Here is a 17,882-nt window from a genome sequence, read left to right on the forward strand (position 1 = left end):
CTCCATCTGTTTCATCTGATACTGCAAAGTAATTGCAAGTACAGCCTCATTCTCACAGTAATTAATTACCTTAATAGGTTAAACTGACATTTGAGACCTCAGTATTTGAGCCTGAAGGGACTTCTGAGCAAAGGAACAAACAGACACAGTCAAGTATGAACAACCTGGTTCGGCTGCTGTGGGGAGAGGACACTTTGGACCTTCAGCAGGACGTGCCTCACATTGTCATGTTCCTCACACTGAAGCTGGACTCTGAGACATCCAAGGATGAGGTATGTGCCTGTCTCAATCAACCTGAGCTCACTGACCTAGCAGCTGCTAGGACATTTGATGTAAAAGGATAAATAAAAAATCCTCCTAATGCTTTGGAGTTGGGAATCATCCATAAAATACCCATTTTGGTAGAAATAAGGTGTGAAATTCCAGCACCACTGCTGACAAACTCCTGACTGGCCTCGAACTCAGCTGAGAGCAGGTGAGCAGCAGCCAGGTGGTGAGTCCATAGCCAAGGTGCATTCCCCAGTGCCAAGCTGTCTCTGGGATGCTGACCTGGAGGTTTTCAGCGCCAGGATCTGCCTAGTCAAAAAAATATCCCCCTGCAGGAGCTATTGGCAGTCCACATCCATAATCTGTCTGGCTCCTCCTGTTTTGAAATGCTAATGTGCCTTTTCTTAGAGGGCTCTGGCATGTCTGCTGTTAGTGGTCAGCTGCTGATTCTTGCTTGGGCAGCGTTTTTAGAGCCACTGAAGTACTTTTCCTTTGTTCTGTAAAGCTTCCTTTCACTCTTTCCTTATTGTGTTCTTCGGGAAAATGTTGCCAGTGTGCATGTAAGTTTGTGTAGTTGTTCAGGATGTAGCCATGGCTACAAATATTCCTCTCCAGGCAGGGACACAGAGCCGGGCTTGGCCTCTTGCCCAGTCTGGAAATGACAAGGGGACAAAGTGGACTTCTTAGGAACAGACATTTGGGAAAAGACTCTTCTGCCTTTGTGTGAATTCTCAAATTTAGCATTGTGTCTCAGTGATCTTGTATTATCTGTGCTGAGGAGACATCAAACAAAGCACAGATTTTTCCAGTGCCCAGGGACTAAGATGGCAGGACAGTGATGGAGTAGGAAGCAGAAAACATTTTGCTTTCTCTCCCTTGGAATTTATCCTTAGATTGAGATACCTTTACTTTTTTTTATATTATTTTTCAGCTGGTACAAATCTACATTCTGTTGGTGGTGGGTAATAGAGAAAAAGTGTTACAGCTACAAAAATAGGGTTGAATTTTATTTTCTAGAGATAGGGCTGGGAAGGAGAGCCCTACAAAATTACATGATACCATAATATGTACTAGTCCAAAACCGGTGTTTTCTTCTCCACATAAACTTTATGAAATATAAAAAAAATTAATTTCAGAGCCTCTGGCTTTTCTCTTACACATGGAAATGCCTGATTGCAATTCTGCACTTCACAGTAAACTGAGTACTGGTTTCTTGCCCCATTGTTCCTTTACATTCTCCCAAGAAATGGATTAATCCTGAACATTGAGCAGAGGTAAAAGAGGGATTGTAATGCCCTTGTTGTCCCTTCACAACATGGAATAATTGTCTCCTGAGAAGTCTTGGCAGTTATGCAGCCCCAAATATGCTGAGAGATGCTTTGCTGATACAATAAAGCTCTTTATAACATTTCCTTGCAAAAGAATGCCTCCTTCTTTAAGGCATTTGTCTTTAAATTTCATTTTCTGTACTTCAGGCAAATTCTGTCCTGTAGATGTACTATTCCAGATTTAGTTTAAGCAGTACTTTAAATGAAGTTATGGTACACCAAAGCCATCCTGCCCAATAGAAATATAATGATCCTTTAAGAAGCTGCTTTGCCCATATCCAGGGGAGGCACAGTATGCAGATCACATCTGTGTAAACTGTGGCTACTGGAACTTGTAAATAAGTATTCCACTTGTGGGCTTTTGGCACCTAAAATAGAATTAATGAGCTTTAAGACTTGTAAGCTCTGTCTGCTCAGCTATACAGGGAAGTAGTACTGGGAATCATTTGGGATGTGTGTATGCCTGTGGGGGGTGTCCCTATGGTAACAGTTTGTCAGTGAGTGAAGTCAACCCTGCCTTTTTTATATTTCAGTTTAAGGTGGGTATCACAATCATACATCATTTGCAGCAGTGTGCAACACTCACATCTTTGTGCTTGACCTGATTTTGGCAATAGCATGTCTTAAAAGGAATAATGTTCATTTTCCTTCTTCTATTACTAGAAGACTCTGCCCAGGTTTGGGGGTTGGGTTGAGGGAGGATTTACACTTGAAGAAATGAGCTGCTTGTATTTATTAATTCCATTGTCATTGGCCTGTGACCTTTGGGCTTGCTTTGGAGACAGCTGATCTGGTGGCATGTGCTGGCCCTTGCTAAATCACTAAATCCATACATGATAACAGTTCTGCCTGTTTGTTACAGTTGGCTTTTCTTTCCCTGGGAATGTGTTCAGATCATTCTCAAGCAAATTTTGTGTAAAGGCCCCAGTTCATAATGATGAAGGGGAGAAAAAGTCTCTTTCTAGCCCTTTGCAGTGCTGCAATTAGAAAACAGCAGGGTTTCTCCAGTTGAGGGATTGATTGCAGAAAAAAAGATCCTTGTCACTAATGAGTATTTATAAATAGAGTTAATTAAATTGGATATAAATGAAGAGTTTGTCAGGTCCTTCTGTAATGAAATTTTGTATTCTTTTAGTCTTGATGAAGGAAAATTTTCTAATGGGTGTTGGCACTTAGTAAATGTGATTAGTGACATAAACAGGGAAGTTAATCATGCCTGTGTTTCATTTATTTGTGGAGAAAGATAATTTACTATAATCTTTGCAGTGGAGAAGATGCAAAAAAAAAAAAATAATGGCCCATCATAATTTGGCAGAAAGCAATAAATGAGGGGCAATCATGCTTACGTATTACTATATTTTTATAGTTGCTGAAATAATACAAAATTCTTGAAAGTGCTTGAATGGAAGAATGATTTTTTTTACAAGGGTTAGAAAAAGAAAAATATCTCACCAATATTTGTCTCTATAGGGCTTTAGTTTCAAATGACTTGTGTGAGTGTATTTGGTCAGATGTTTCATCAGAAATCTTAGTGGTGTATTTTAAAATTTGAGCATATTCCTCAGTTATGTTTTATGCTATCCACATAAAGCAGCCAGGTAGGGTTATACAGAGAGACTTGAATTTTCAGCTTCTATATTAGTTTTCAGGAGCTGTATGTCTGATAATGGTTTAAGTCAGAATTTAAACATTGAAAGAACTGTACCAATACTTGCATCAGAGAATGCCAGAGTTGTTTGGTTGGAAGGGATGTTAAAGATCATCCAGTTCTGACCCTACAGCCATGGGCAGAGACACCTTCCACTGGACCAGACTGTTCCAAGCCCCATCCAGCCTGGCACTTTAAGGATGAGGCATCCACAGCTTCTCTGGGCAACCTCACAATAAAGAATTTGTGGACCTCAGCACCCTCACAATACAGAATTTCTTCCTCTCTCTTGGCATCAGATATGTTAACAGTGTACTTCAAGCTGTAAGATGCAGTGGCCACACTGTTTATTATTTTACATTTCTCCATGTAATAATTAATCTAAATAAGTCATGCTTTTCTATCAAATATAGAATATAAAACTGTAGAAAAACTGTAGAAACATTCATGTGCCTTTTAGAACTTTCCAGTATGCCCATGCAACACACTGCTTGTTTCAATGTCATATGAAAGGATATGATAAAAGATTTCATGTTTAAAAAAAACCAAAAAACTGTTATCACAAAAAAAAATCATTATCTTGTTTTCTGTGGGGATTTTTTGGAGGGGTTTTGGTTTTGGTTTACTTAACTAACAGCTAACTTTCTTCACAGCAAGAAATTATTTATCAGTACCCCATATCTGAAGCATCCCAAAAGCTGAAAAGTGTGAGAGGGATATTTCTCACACTGTCTGACATACTGGAAAGTGTTACTGGTACCGAGATTATCAGGTAAAAGTGTTTGAAATGTAATTACTGTTTTTATCACTTTATACATACATGTACAGCAAATAGGGCTCAGGCATCAAGTTCTAGACAAACCAGAGCAACTCAGCCTGTTTTGGCAGTAACTCTTTAACTACAACAGCATGCCTGAAGTTGGAGTGCTCAGCCTGGATGTAAATTGATTTGGGGGAGTTTTGTTGTAGTGGGTAGCAGTGACTAGGATTTTTAGTTCAGTGAAATGATTTTCAGCTCCTTTGTAACTTTATAGGGTTAACAGAAATACTTCTGGTTTCATTTTTCTAGTTCCTCCCTGTTCTTATGTGAAAAACTGATTCAAGTTGTTTACTGGAAAGAATCTGACAAGTTGCTCGTAATTGGCCTTCCTGAAGAAAAGTGAGTTTCAAAGGAGAACTTTTGTTTTCCTTTAAATTTTGTGTCCTCAAATTTATTTTGTATACTCTTCTAACAAAAAAGGCAAGAAAGGGCTTAAAATGTATTCTTTTTGCTGTAATTAGTTTTTATGTCTGTGATTTCACTATTTTGATTGACTTCATTCACACCTTTCATGTATCCATTGCTGTAATTTCTTTTTCATTTCCTCTGAAGAGAATAAGATCCCAGAAATATCTGGAGGTAAGAAAACAGTAATATCCTAGGATTTGGTAAACTCAAGTTCCTTGCAGAGACAGCTGAGGAAAATCAGTAATATTAGATATTTACACATTCTAGGAGCACTACTTATTCATCATAAACATCTTTTAATTTTTATTTGTCAGTGTGCCACTTTATGAGCTGAGGAACATGATTCAGAATGTTGTCAGGACCTTGACGTTCATGTACAGTTCTTTGGACAGGTGAGTTCTTTCAGAAGTATTTTCTTTTCAGTCACTCATTTTTCATTGGTGCTCACTGAAAAAGATAAATATAAGGATTAATTTTAATGTTTCCAGGGAATTCTTTGGCATGCTCCTTTACACTTGCATAAAAAAAAGGATGCTGTTAGTCTTCACTAGTAAGACACTGTTGCAGCATGCTTTGTCACTTCAGAAAGTTTTGTCCTTGATCAGGTTAAATCATTCCCATAATCCCAAGTCACTGTGGATGTCAGCAGCACTCTGCAAATGTTACCCTCTGTGTCTGTGAAACATACATGTGTATCAGTGTTACATTTTTAACAGAGTAAACACTCTGGACTTCTCCAGAGTGAGTATCTGGGGTGCCAAACTCCATTTGGCAGAGTGAGTGTCTTTCTCTGCATTTGGAAGTCACCCAGGAGACTTTCAGTCTCACTGTTACCTAAATAAAATTGCCCAGGTGGATTATTCATATTCTTGCATTCAATTCAGGCTTCATGTGTCTATACCATAGTGAAGGAAAAAGAACAAATCTCAGTTTCCAAAAGGATGAGGCTGATGTTTCACTCACCTTAAGCTGCTCTCTGGTGGTGTTCCCAGGGGTCCCAGGACAAGGGAAGAGATGAGAATCCTGACTCCATGTTTCAGAAGGCTGATTTATTATTTTATGATATATATAATATTAAAGGAAAATGATACATTAAAATTATACTAAAAAAAAATAAAAGAGAGGATTTCATCAGAAAGCTAGCAAAGAAAAAAATTGGAATGATAATAAAATCTTGTGACTGACTGAAGAGTCCGAGCCAGCTGGACTGTGATTGGCCATTAATTAAAAACAACCACATGAGACCAATCAAAGATGCACCTGTTGCATTCCACAGCAACAGATAATTATTGTTTACATTTTGTTTCTGAGGCCTCTCAGCTTCTCAGGAGAAAAAATCCTAGCAAAAGGATTTTTCATAAAATATGTCCACGACACTGCTGTATGGTAACACCCTACTGGTTTAATTTGTTCTTTGTAGGTACTGCCTGAATATCAGCCTAGTGGTTTTTTTTCATGTTAAAAAACCATTTTTTTCATGTTAAAAAACCACCCAAATGTAGCATCATGCTGTAAAGAGGCTTGTGTATCACTGAGGGTTATATAAACAAGCTGCACATTTCTCAGTGTTATTCTAACTTGGAGTTCATGTTTGTCCAGTGCTTTTTGCCAGGTGGAAAATGTTTCTCGCCTGGATCATTTTTTCAACCTGTTCTTCCAGCGTGCCCTCCATCCTGCAAGGCTCCAGCCTGGCAGCAGCCCCAGTGCCCAGCTCCAGGATCCCTGCAGTGCCCTGCTCCCAGGCAGCCTCCCCGGGCTGCGCTGGCTGACGCTGCCCCAGCAAGTCAAGGTCATGTCCTTCTCACATCTCTCCAAGAAAACCTGGCCATGACAGGCCAAAAACTCAGTGCAGGTGTCTTCTGCTCTTCCTGTCTGATCTACCTGAATGCTTTGCCCATCCCAGATGGTCCATTTTCCTAAAATGTTCAAGATTCCCACAGGATTGCTTTTGTGAGTGTAGTTCAGTGACTTCAGAGTCATCTAGGAAGAGTAGAGAAAGCAGCCCCTGGTGTGTAGCTGTATGTTTGATTTTAACCATTGAAGTATTGTGGCAGGCAGGAAATAATATTCTAGAAGCCCCTTTATGTCACTATAGGACACAAAATAACACGACACAGACACACTGCTCTTTTCAAGGTAAAAGGGACTTTTTAATTTCTTACTCCAACATTTATAGATTTCTAAAAGTGACAGTGGATTGGAGGGTGAAAGTGCCACCTCTCCAATGACACTGGACAAACCAACAGTCTATCAAATTTCTCATCCTCCATAAAAGAATGCAAAACAATAAGTTATTTACATAAAGTGTGTGAGAATATAAACATCAGAAGGCTAAAAATCTTAGAAAAATCAAGTTGACACATGTACTTCTCATAATTTAGGAGAGTTAGAAGTGGCTGTTGCAGAATCAAAATAAATACCCACATGTCATTTGTTGATGCCAGACAGGTACAGTTTTCTGCACCATTTCACTGTGCCACATTACCTCCATGTTAGAAACTGAGTTGTGCTTTAAGCAGTAGTAAGATAAAAGGTAGATCACAGTAAATAACACTTCATTATGACACGAATAACATTTTTGCTGCCAGTTGTAAACCCTGCTTTCATTACTTTAGTATCTGTGACTCCAGTTTAAAATATGTTAGTCTGTGCCATTGTTTCCAAACAGATTTCTCTCTGCTAGTGTGTATTTCTCTCTTTTCTCCTTTAAAGGAGAATTGTCTTCTCCTTTATCTTTAGTCACACACTGATCATTATTTAATTTTTTCCACCTTGCAGTATAGATTTTTTACTGCTTTTTTATGATTTGTTGATCAGGGGTCTTGCCATGCTTTTTTCTTATTTCTCAAGTTTCTGTAGAGAGGCTCTGTTGTGCCTTGGTCTCCAGTTTAGCATGCAGGCTGCTTTTTTCTTATAAAATAATAAATTTTAAAAGGACTTAGGAAACAGCATCATTGATACTTACAATACAGGCATCCCTTTCCAGAGTTCTTTGAGATCATTCCCATTTGCCAAAAAAGTGTTGTTGTTGCAGAAGATGACATTTCCAGTCAGAGTTTTGCTGAAGAGCTATTCTATTCTATAAGAAGTATAAAACTAAAAATGTCAGTTCTTCAGACAGAAAGCCATTTAAGTTTTGACTGGGAAAAAGCTGAGAGGATGATTAGTTGTTGAGTGCCAACAGGCTTGCTGATATTTCTCTGTTTAAAAACTGGCTATATTTCAACTGGAGGCAGCCTGTGAACACAGCTCAAGAAGTTTGCAACCATGTGATTTAGGTTCTTTTCATTAAGTAGCACATTTATGTCATGAGTTTCAGTGCCTGGAACCAAGAAAAGTACTGATAGTTAAACTTGATTTAACCAACAGCTCTTGCAGTTACAGAAATAAGGAAGCTTCAAGTAGTTCCAGTAGAACAAAAATAATGTGTGAGAGAGTTTTGGTGATTTCATAGAGACAAAAAACTTAAATCCATTGGATAAAAGATTTTTCTCAGTTGAATGCAGTAGTGTGCCAGGTTTGTCTCTAGACCTTGCATTTTAAAGCACACTGAAAGTAAGAGTGAAATCTCCTTTGTACCAACACTGGGCTCAGCAGGCACACAAGCAGAGAAATGGTACAGTTCAAAGAGCAGGGAAATAGCCAGCAATTAGAAAGGATTTTTCTTAATTCTGGTATCCCCAGGTATTCTTGGTATTTGATGTTACTAAGAAAAAAAGGTGTAGATTTTTATCCAATCACTTTGTACCTGGGAATCTCAATCTGAGATGAGCAAGATGTGCTATTACTGGAAATGGTTGTGTTGGAAATCTCTATTAAAAAGCATTTTTTTGACTATTTCAGATGGAAATTGACACAGCACTGAGTGATCTGGAAGCAGCTGACTTTGGAGAGCTGGTAAACATTTTGGTTTTGTTTGCTTTGAACAGAATCTCCTTGCCTTGGTGTCACATTCAGTGGTTTAAACAAAGACTGTTTTCAAAATCCATCAACTTCTTTTAATGAAGCGGGAGTCAAAGCAGTTTATCCTGAATTTCTCTCCATGCTTAATATTATAACATATTATAATCCTATAGGATTGGTCACTGAAAATCCATGATTTTATATAATGTAAATCCATGGGAAGTCTACAAAAATCACAGAGGTGATTGTTGTCACATTGCTTCTTTGTGTAAATAAGTTTCCTTCCTAAGCAGTTGTGAACAAACTTGGAAACATCTGTGGATCAGAATTTAATTTTCCAATTTACAGAAGGCAATTACAAATTCTGCTTAATTTTAATACTGTTAAAGGTAATAATAATATAATTTACTTAAGTAACTTGTAGCTGTGCAAGGTGTAAACACATTGACATTTCAGCTTTACTTTTTAATGAAAGAGCTCTCTTGAGCTCCAGAACAGTTACTCTAAAATTCTATTCAAAAGAATCCCTTTATTGAACAAGCTGGGTGATTATTTCCAGAAATCACTGTTTATAAGTTACAGTTTATTGCACAGAAATTGATTCCACCTACTTAATTTAAAATATAGTATATCTGTCTAAAAACAGTGCTGCTGATGGGAGAGCACTGGATATTAAAAAATGAATGAATGGGAATATTTTGAGTAAAATGTCAAAGACTGGAAAAAAATTCTTTGATGTGTAAGTTTTACTCTAGGAGGGCCCCTGGTGTCAGTAGTTATGCTAAAGCTACTTTGCTGTTAACTGTGAGAATTAACATATCGTAAAAAAATAGTTTATGAACACATAACAATTAAATAGAAACTAGTTATTTTGAGTTGAAATTTTTAGAGAAAATTGTAATGACACAAAATTCAGTAATGGAGGCTAAAAATTTGGTATTTCCCTTAAATGCTCATTATTAACTGCTGTACTGGTAATAAGAGGTGGTCAAATATGAAAGTATTAAAAGTGTTGATTACAGTTGACCAGAATTAGTTCACTTGCATTTGGTAAATAAAATAAAAAATGCAGAATTAAAAATTACACAATGCTTTTTTTCCCTCCCAATAGTCTGAAGATTATTATGACATGAGAAGATTATATGTGATCCTGGGCTCTTGTCTCTTTTACAAGGTAGTATTAATGATTAAGACCTAAAGATTAGAAAGATGCATCTAGAAATCTGATTTGGTCTTTCAGAATCTCACAAATCTGAAGTGAATATATGACTGATTTAAGCTTATATTTCTAGTGACAGACCTGAAGCTCAAACACCATCACAGAAAAACTCAGTGTCAGGAAATGCTATGTACTGTATGAACAGCAAGGACAAAAATACTTCTTTAAAACTGGAATTTCTTGGTGTAGAATCCAAGGATTGGAAAGAGAGAGTAATAATAAAATAGTAACAGTCAGTTCATCTGAGACTGTAGGATATTTTAATTGGATCTCTTCTTCATTAGTATGTTTTAATAGCAGGTGCTCTATATTGAATCTGTCTTTAAATCCAAGACTTGACCAATTGTATGGACAGCTTTTTTCACTTTGGCCTCATTCATAGCTTTATTTCTCTTTGGTAAACGGAGACAGTGTAACCAACAGTACAAAGAGGAAGGTAACAGCCTTTACTTTAAGAAAACTTGCATTTTAAGAATTTCATCAAGCAATTGTTTTTTGTACTGGGAGTGTTATGAGAGAAGTGGAACTGCACAGTATCTGCCATAACAGCACTTCAGCTGTAAACCCCTTGGTGCTGGAATCACTGTACTATGGATTTTCTTTGGAAATTTTATTAATTCAATTTTTTTTAATTTATAAAGTCTACTAATTTTATTAGTGAGTGAAAGCTCACTATTTTTGGAGAGAGAATTAAATGAGAATTTGAGCACTTTACCACTGTAGCTGTTTTGCAAGCTGGAAAGCCCAGTTCACCTTTGATAACTTGCATATATGCTGATTGTTGATTTGCTTTTATTTAGTGTTTTGATTATTTAGAAGTGGCCCAAAAGCTCAATGTTGTACAACTGTACACCAAAAAGACAGTCTGTGGCCAGAAACCTTAAGAGCTCAGTGCACGTGGAGCAGGGACATCTCTGTATGAAAAGTAGTGCTGCATGGTGGTGTTGGATCCTCACTGAGCACACTTCCTTTTCTGTGCTTAATTAAGGGTTACTTGATTGGCAGTCACTTGCCAAAGGAAGACCTCGTTGATGTGGGATTCTATTGCCAGCACTACTGCCTGTTAGCCCTGGCAGCAGAGGAGAGGATTGGGCAGTTGGTGATTTGGCGGGAAGTGTTCCCACAGCATCACCTCCAGCCCTGTGAGGAGTCAAGTTTGACAGGATACAGGGAACCTGAAGCAAGATACTTCTTACTGATAGTTGGCTTGGTGAGTTGATGCTGCAGCATGCCCATTCTCTGAGCCTCTCTTTTGCTGTTCTGAGTTGTCTGTTCACTAGATCAACACTTCCATGCATTTTGTTGGGTGTGGCCACATTTCTCTTCACAGAGAAAAGCCAGGCACAATTCCTCCCAAGGATATTTCTGGGTTTCACATTCTCTGAACCTCAGAGAAAGAAAAAACCAATTCTTATCTCATTTGCTGTGCCTGTGTTTGTTCACAAGTGGAATGCATTGTGGGAGATTGTTTACCTGAAGAGAATTGGTAATTGGATTTTGGTGTGAGTGTTTTGATTCACTGAGCAATTTAATTCAAGTGTGTGTGTCAGGACTGTCACTGACAGTCAGGAGATGTTGGGCAGTTGAGTGCTTGGCAGGTTCAGTTGAGATATAATGTAATATAGAATAATATAGTATAATAAAGTGATTAATTAGCCTTCTGATAAGATGAAGTCCTCCTCATCATCTCTACCTGACACTGGGGTCGTCTTGTTCCAATAGTTGGGTAATTTTTTAAAATACTCAAATTGTAGCTGTTTCATGGGATAGAATTTCCCAGGGAGCATTTTATAAGAAATTCTCATTATTTTTGTGCCTTTTCTTCACTTCAGTTGAAAATGTTTGTACCTTCATAATCTTGTCTTTTCAGACAGCTCACATCAGAAATGTCTGGATTTGGTTTTCTAAATGTGGACTTTCTTTCAAGCAAAGAGCTATTGTATTTGTGTTGCCCCCAGACGAAGGAATGATGACTCTAACTCCATGTTCTTAGAAGGCTAATTTATTTTATTATTTTATTATACTATATTATATTAAAGAATGTTATACTATACTAAACTAAAGAATACAGAAAGGATACTTAAAAGAATGCTAAAATGATAATAATGAAAACTTGTGACTCTCTCCAGAGCCCTGACACAGCTTGGCCCTGATTGGTCAGTGAATCAAAACAACTCACGTCAGAATCCAATGAAACAATCTCCAAACACGTTCCACATGAGCACAACACAGGAGAAGCAAATGAGATAATTATTGTTTTCCTTTTTCTCTGAGGCTTCTCAGCTTCCCAGGAGAAAAATCCTGGGCAAAGGGATTTTTCAGAGAATGGGAATGCCACAAACAGCTGGTGAGTTTGTAAGCAATATTTTCTGTTTTTATTTACAGAGACACTTTGTCCTGTGTGTCCTGCTGGAGGCAGGGGGCTGTGCATCCAGAGCTATTGGGAACCCAGGACCAGACTGTATCTATGTAGACCAGGTCAAAGCAACCATACTCCAGCTGGAAGGAATAGACGCCAGCATCGAGGAAAGGCTGGATTCTCCCTCCATGCCACCTTTAGCCTGTGCTGACTGGTTCCTTCCTGCAGCACGGGACAGACTGGAGAGCTTGAGCACCTCACCAATGCTGAGCAAGCTCCAGAGCTCCTGCAAAGCTGGGAGCACTGCAGGGAGCAAGAGGAGCCTCTTTGGGGACACTCTGCACACGCCACAAAAGCAGAGCCCCCCGAGGAGCAGCGGGGCGGCCGAGCAGGGCAGCGAGGGGCCCGGGGAGGAGGAGAGCACCAATCCACAGCCTCTGCTGGAGCAGGTCAGAGAACACAGGCAGAGAGAACTGAACACGTTCTGGGGGCTTGGGGAGAGGGCAGCTCATTCAAACTCAGGGTAACTTTTATAAAAAGCACACTGTACAAGAGTAAGTTCCCTGAATTCCCTATAAAATAATTCTGTTGCCTTGGGAAGTGCCGAGTCAGCCTCAGAGCCATCACACTTTTTTATTTTATCATTGCTTGTAAATATTTGGGGATTTCACATGATAGAAGTGGGCACAGCTGTGTTGAAAAAAGCAGATTTAATTGGAGAATATCCCCAAAATAACCTATCACAACTAACTGCCGTACAATTGTATGACTGCTCCTAACCAATCTTAGTCTAAAATAGGCTATAAAATACATTTATATAAATTTATATAACTGAGCCTTATTCAAAACACAACACTGTCCTCTTCTTTCTGTTGGTTTGGCTGGATTTTAGCTATGTGTTCTCTGTTAATTTCATCTATCTGCTTGTTCTTCAGGCCACTAGGAAAAAACACACCCTGCCAAACCCATTTCATTCAGGAAACCTGAAAAAGAGCTCTTCAGAGAAAGATACAGAACTTCCTAATGCTTTGAAGTAAGAAACTATGTTTTATTGAGTATTTCATTTTTTAGGCCATGCTTAGATTGTTTTTTAAATATACAGAGATCACAGAAGTCCCCTTGTGATATTATCCCAACCAAAGTTTTGCTATGCAAAGATTATCAGAAGTGAATCTGTCAAACTGAGAGCTTAGTTAAACATAAAAATCTGAAATAATACAATAAAAGACATCTGTTTCTGAATAATATGTCAGTGTTGTGCATACCTGTCCCACATCTGTGTGACCTTGAAATTTCAAGCAGGAGTTTCTGGACCACACATGTAGTTACCTTGTGCCTCCGTGTTATCTCTAGGTAGGTGTACAATGAACAAAGCTGTTATTTCACTTTCCTTTTTTGGGGACAGTTTTTGAGAACACAAGTGCAATGCCTAACCAACAGAACAGTTTTTTTAATTTGCTGGTTTTTTAAATTGAGTTTTACAAGTCAAAACTAGCAGGATTTCCTTGGTGTGGAGATAGGAACCTTTTGAGTGCTGTATCCATTTTGTACCCTACTGTAATTAGAAAAACAATTCTGCCTTAAGAAACAAAAGCTGCAAATTATTTTAATTATTTTAATTCAATGAATTTTCCAATATCTTTAAGGTTGACATCTGGTCCTGAGAACACCCTCTTCCACTATCTGTTTTTGGAGACAATGCAAGGAATCTTTATTACTCCAACTCACAAAGAAGTAGCTCAGCTCGGTGGCTCCATCCACCCTCAGTTAATTGAGAATTTCTACCAATGCTGCCTTTCAATCCGTTCCATTTTCCAGCAGTCCATGAAGAAAGAGGTATGGAAATTTGGATTTCTCTTTGTCCAGTCACATCTCAATTGAGTATTTCAAGGTTATTTTCACTTCATTATTTCAGTGGTTCATGGGCAGCTGTATTTGTATGTCTGCAGACTCTAAACCAAAGTGGAACAGAGTCAGTTGTATTTTTTTAGATCCTAAAGTGACAATTCAAGTGATTTAAGTGAGAAAAGGGGAAATAACAGTACAGATTGAATGAAGGCAAGTTTGCAAACAGCAGAATAGTTTTTCTTAATGTTTCTTTAATGTGACTGAAGAAGTAATTTCTGAGTCCCAACACAGCTTGGCACTGACTGCCCAATGAATCAAAACAACTCACACCAGAGTCCAATGAAACAATCTCCAAACACATTCTGCATGAGCAAAACACAGGAGAAGCAAATGAGATAATTATTGTTTTCATTTTTCTCTGAGGCTCTCTCTTTCCCATTTCTGCCTAGACCCATGTGCCTTGTAAATCTAGGAATTTTTAAGTGTTAAAAATAGTGTTAATTTGATGGATTGGTCACATGACACTGGGGCTTGGCTGAGTAGGACTTTGGCAATGAGCCATGTATTTTGGGCATTTCTGTTGGGAGATACAGAAACCCAAAAGCAAGCTGAGAGAATAAATTACCATTTCTTAGCATCAAATTGCCTTTGGCTATAGCCATTAAATAGACATTTTATAGTTCAAGCCATAAAAACTGGGAATTAGAAATAACTGATGAACATGTCTCTTCCAGCAAAATTTGCTGTGGTCTTTTGCAGATTGGCTCCAGCAATTAATGCAGAAATTGGCAGGCTGTATTATGGCACAAGGAGAATGTTAAAGAATAAATAGAAATTTGCCTTGTTCATAGTACATGATAAAAAATCAAATATAGAAATGTATTATTATACTGTGTATTCTTTGTCATCTGCTAAATATTGTTACAGTTTGGGATCCAGATAACTGCACCAGTAATGCAAAGTTACTGTAAACTGATCAATAATTAATTTTTACTCAGTTTTTGAGAACTGAAAATTCACAATTTAACTTTTAAAATGTGTACAGGAGTCTTGAATAAATCTTAAATTGAGCAAAAGTAAGGTCAGTAGTCTTAAACCCGAAAATATGATTTGACTATGTTTTCTAGATCTGCACCCTTACATCTTGAATATTGTAGGCAGATTGAGCAATGTGGTTTCTGCATATGGCAGACAGAAGTTCCTTGAGTTATTTTCTAAAAATCCCTTTTCTTTTACCTTTGAAGCAAATGTTTCACTGGCAGATCCAGAGATGAACTTTGGCAAGGTTTATTCAAAAGCTCTGCTCAAAACACAGTTCTAATAGCTCAAGAAATCACAAAAATGTCTTTATTTTCTATGCTTTTATGCCCTCATACCAAGTAAGAGTCAGAAAATGCTCTGAGAAAAGTGCTTCAGCTGTTTATTTACAAAAAGAAATTCCTGCCTGGCCAAGTTTATTCAAGAGACTTTTACTATCACAGTTCTTAATTAGGGAGGCACACAGAAAAGAAAGATGAGAGCTTTAGCTGTTGTAACACACTTTTTTAAAGGGCTGTAGTAACTCAGATGTCTTATTAGAAAAACAGCGTTTAGCTAGAAAGAAAAAAAAGTCAAAAAAGAAAGCATGTGTCTAATTCCAACTTGTGTAACAATGGAAAAGCCTTTTGATGCCAAAGTAACAAAACTGTGGAGAAAAGAACCGTGTAAGCAAGTCAGCTATATCTTCTAAGCCTGGCTTTTTGACAGCAGAGTCATCCATCAGAGAGTCTTGAACAAATCACAGGTTGTATTTGCCTGTAATTATGTCAAAATGTCTCATTCTCTACTAACATTTCACCAGCTGTTTTACAGAAAAAGAAGAAGGCAGGCAGTGGGATTCCAGAATTCAGTAAGGCAGCTGAGGACCCAGGTCTGGTAAGAGAACACGGACTGCTCTTTGAGTGCTCTCCTGAAAACTGGACTGACCAGAAGAAACCACCACCAACAATGAACTACTGGGTTGTGGGGTAGGTTTAAAGACAAATTTCACCTCCAGTTTTTCTTTTTGACAATGCCATTGTGTTCTTTAAAAATCAACTTAACTGTAGCACATCACAGAAATACTTGAGCTGACTGAGGTAGCTTTAATTTAAGGGCACTGGGAAGTTGCATTGATGTGAATTTCCACTTTTAATAGCTGCTGAGTCAATGACATAAACAAATAAGATGACAATTATAATTATTGTTATATTATAAAAGAGGCTGTTTCATTGGGAAGAAAAATGTTTAAAGAGAAAGAAGAAAAATAATTGTTTCCCAGCACGAATGTACCTAACTGCTGTTTGTGTGGAAAAATTAAAATCTTTAATTAAAACATTGTGCAAAAATGTTTATGCTACTGTTGATACCTTTTAAAAATAATTATAATGCACAGGTATTAACAGCTTCTCTATTTTAGCTCTTTCCCTAGGAGAGCTCATTGGAATAATATGTGGGAATGAAACTACCCAGATGTTATCACCTTTAAAAATTAGTAAATATGTGAATCCTGGGGCTTGCTCCCAAGGACCTTGATTGCAGCTTGTAATCCACAAACTTAGAGTGCTGCAAACAGACCCAGAAGATCCTGAAAACCTGAAGATTTTTTTTTTCCCCAACAGAGACTTAAAAAAACTGAGTGGAGAATAACTTGATTTAAAAATCCAGTGTATTGAAAGAGGTAAAGTAATGCAGGACAGACATCAAAATTTGCCAACTGTCTTACACAGCAGCTTGTTTTATCTTCCTACTTAAACCTTGCAGTATAACCAGAATCTGCCATTTGGGGAGAAAAAAAAATAACACCTGTCATGAGTTTATTCTTTTTCTTGTTTCTTCTTTTTCCCCCAGGAGACTCATTCTCCATCCCAAACCTCAGGAGTGTTACGTGTGTTTCCATGACTCGGTGACAGAAGCTGCTGTGGAGCTGGCCTTTAAGCTGTCCTTTGGCTTAGCTGCATAGCTGAGCTTCCTGCACACTCAGGCATCCTGCATGGTGGTGTTCATTCTTTAAAATATCCCATATAAAGGGAAATGAACTCAATTTGGGTGCCACCCATGGGGCATCTGGGAAATGCTTTAAAAAAATCAAATACCTTGTGGTCTGAAGCAGTTAAAACTTCAGTGGTGCTTCTGATGAGCTCATCAGTTGATCAGAGAACCCAAGTTCTTATTTTTATATACTGTCACTTTTTTATTTTTATCCTGGTCATAATTTTATTATATGAAAACACCACATCATTTGTATGTTCACTGCTGTTCAGTGTACAATATGCAACATAAAATGGTAAGCTGATCCTCAGAGTACTCTGTGAACATGGCAATTGGTGGTGGAGGAAAAAAAAATTCTCCAGTTACTTAAAATTTTGCACCTCTGAGGGCCTGAAAAATACTGAATGTTTTCGGTAGCCTTGTGTTAATCAAAACAGAGAAATCTTTGAGACAATTCCTGGCTCAAAGCCTCACAAAACTAATGGTTTACCATTTTTACAAGCCTGCACATGCGAGGACTATAGTGTGGTTGATGTTTTACTTGACTCCATGAGTTTTAACTATAAATAATACTTAAATTTGTTAAAATGCGATTTTGAAGACACAAAGAAAGAAGCGGGGCAAGCAGGGTGGTTTTAAGATGTGCATGGACCTGGCTTATTTTATATTCGTAATTTCATAATAAAAATGTATATTTGTTAAAGAACTGTAAAGCATTCATTTTTTATTCTTTTTTTACTTAATTTATTTTCTCTTTTGTTTTATTATTTTATTCTACTTGTTTTTCATGGGTGCTTTTCATAAAATGCATAACTAAAACTCCATTTTAAACAAGGGGATCAAAAAGTTTAGGTGTTCAGGAAAGCAAATTCGATTTCATGGGTTCTCATGGCCAAATCTTTAGATCTTGTTCTCACTAGTAAATGACACAGTTTGGGGTAGTCCTAAAACAGTCAATCAAATGCTTGCAGTGCTCACAGGGTGATTCACAGCTTGTCTTCATCACTCAACAGTTGCTTCAGTTCCGAGCAGCAGAAGTCTTGGGCCTGAAGTGCAAGCTGTAATTTAAGAGT

General features: G+C 37.8%; 1 protein-coding gene across 5 annotated transcripts in view; it reads left to right on the forward strand.

Moving 5' to 3' along the window:
- INTU (inturned planar cell polarity protein) overlaps positions 1–17,515 on the forward strand; it is a 40,674-nt gene extending 23,159 nt beyond the window's left edge. For 3 of the 5 annotated variants that reach the window (XM_059843757.1, XM_059843753.1, XM_059843755.1), the window contains exons 4-16: positions 78–272; positions 3,897–4,015; positions 4,313–4,402; positions 4,786–4,863; positions 6,071–6,260; positions 8,315–8,368; positions 9,486–9,548; positions 10,582–10,803; positions 11,979–12,401; positions 12,888–12,985; positions 13,599–13,788; positions 15,652–15,806; positions 16,669–17,515. In XM_059843757.1, coding sequence (XP_059699740.1) covers positions 78–272; positions 3,897–4,015; positions 4,313–4,402; positions 4,786–4,863; positions 6,071–6,260; positions 8,315–8,368; positions 9,486–9,548; positions 10,582–10,803; positions 11,979–12,401; positions 12,888–12,985; positions 13,599–13,788; positions 15,652–15,806; positions 16,669–16,780 — 1,989 coding nt within the window. In that variant the 3' untranslated portion in view covers positions 16,781–17,515. Of the gene's footprint in view, positions 1–77; positions 273–3,896; positions 4,016–4,312; positions 4,403–4,785; positions 4,864–6,070; positions 6,261–8,314; positions 8,369–9,485; positions 9,549–10,581; positions 10,804–11,978; positions 12,402–12,887; positions 12,986–13,598; positions 13,789–15,640; positions 15,807–16,668 lie in introns of all 5 variants that reach the window. The other 2 variants (XR_009486119.1, XM_059843754.1) reach the window with 2 other exon arrangements.
- The last annotated feature ends 367 nt before the right edge of the window (positions 17,516–17,882 follow it).

Source organism: Haemorhous mexicanus, chromosome 4 (assembly GCF_027477595.1).
Source record: "Haemorhous mexicanus isolate bHaeMex1 chromosome 4, bHaeMex1.pri, whole genome shotgun sequence".
NCBI classification, from domain to species: domain Eukaryota; kingdom Metazoa; phylum Chordata; class Aves; order Passeriformes; family Fringillidae; genus Haemorhous; species Haemorhous mexicanus.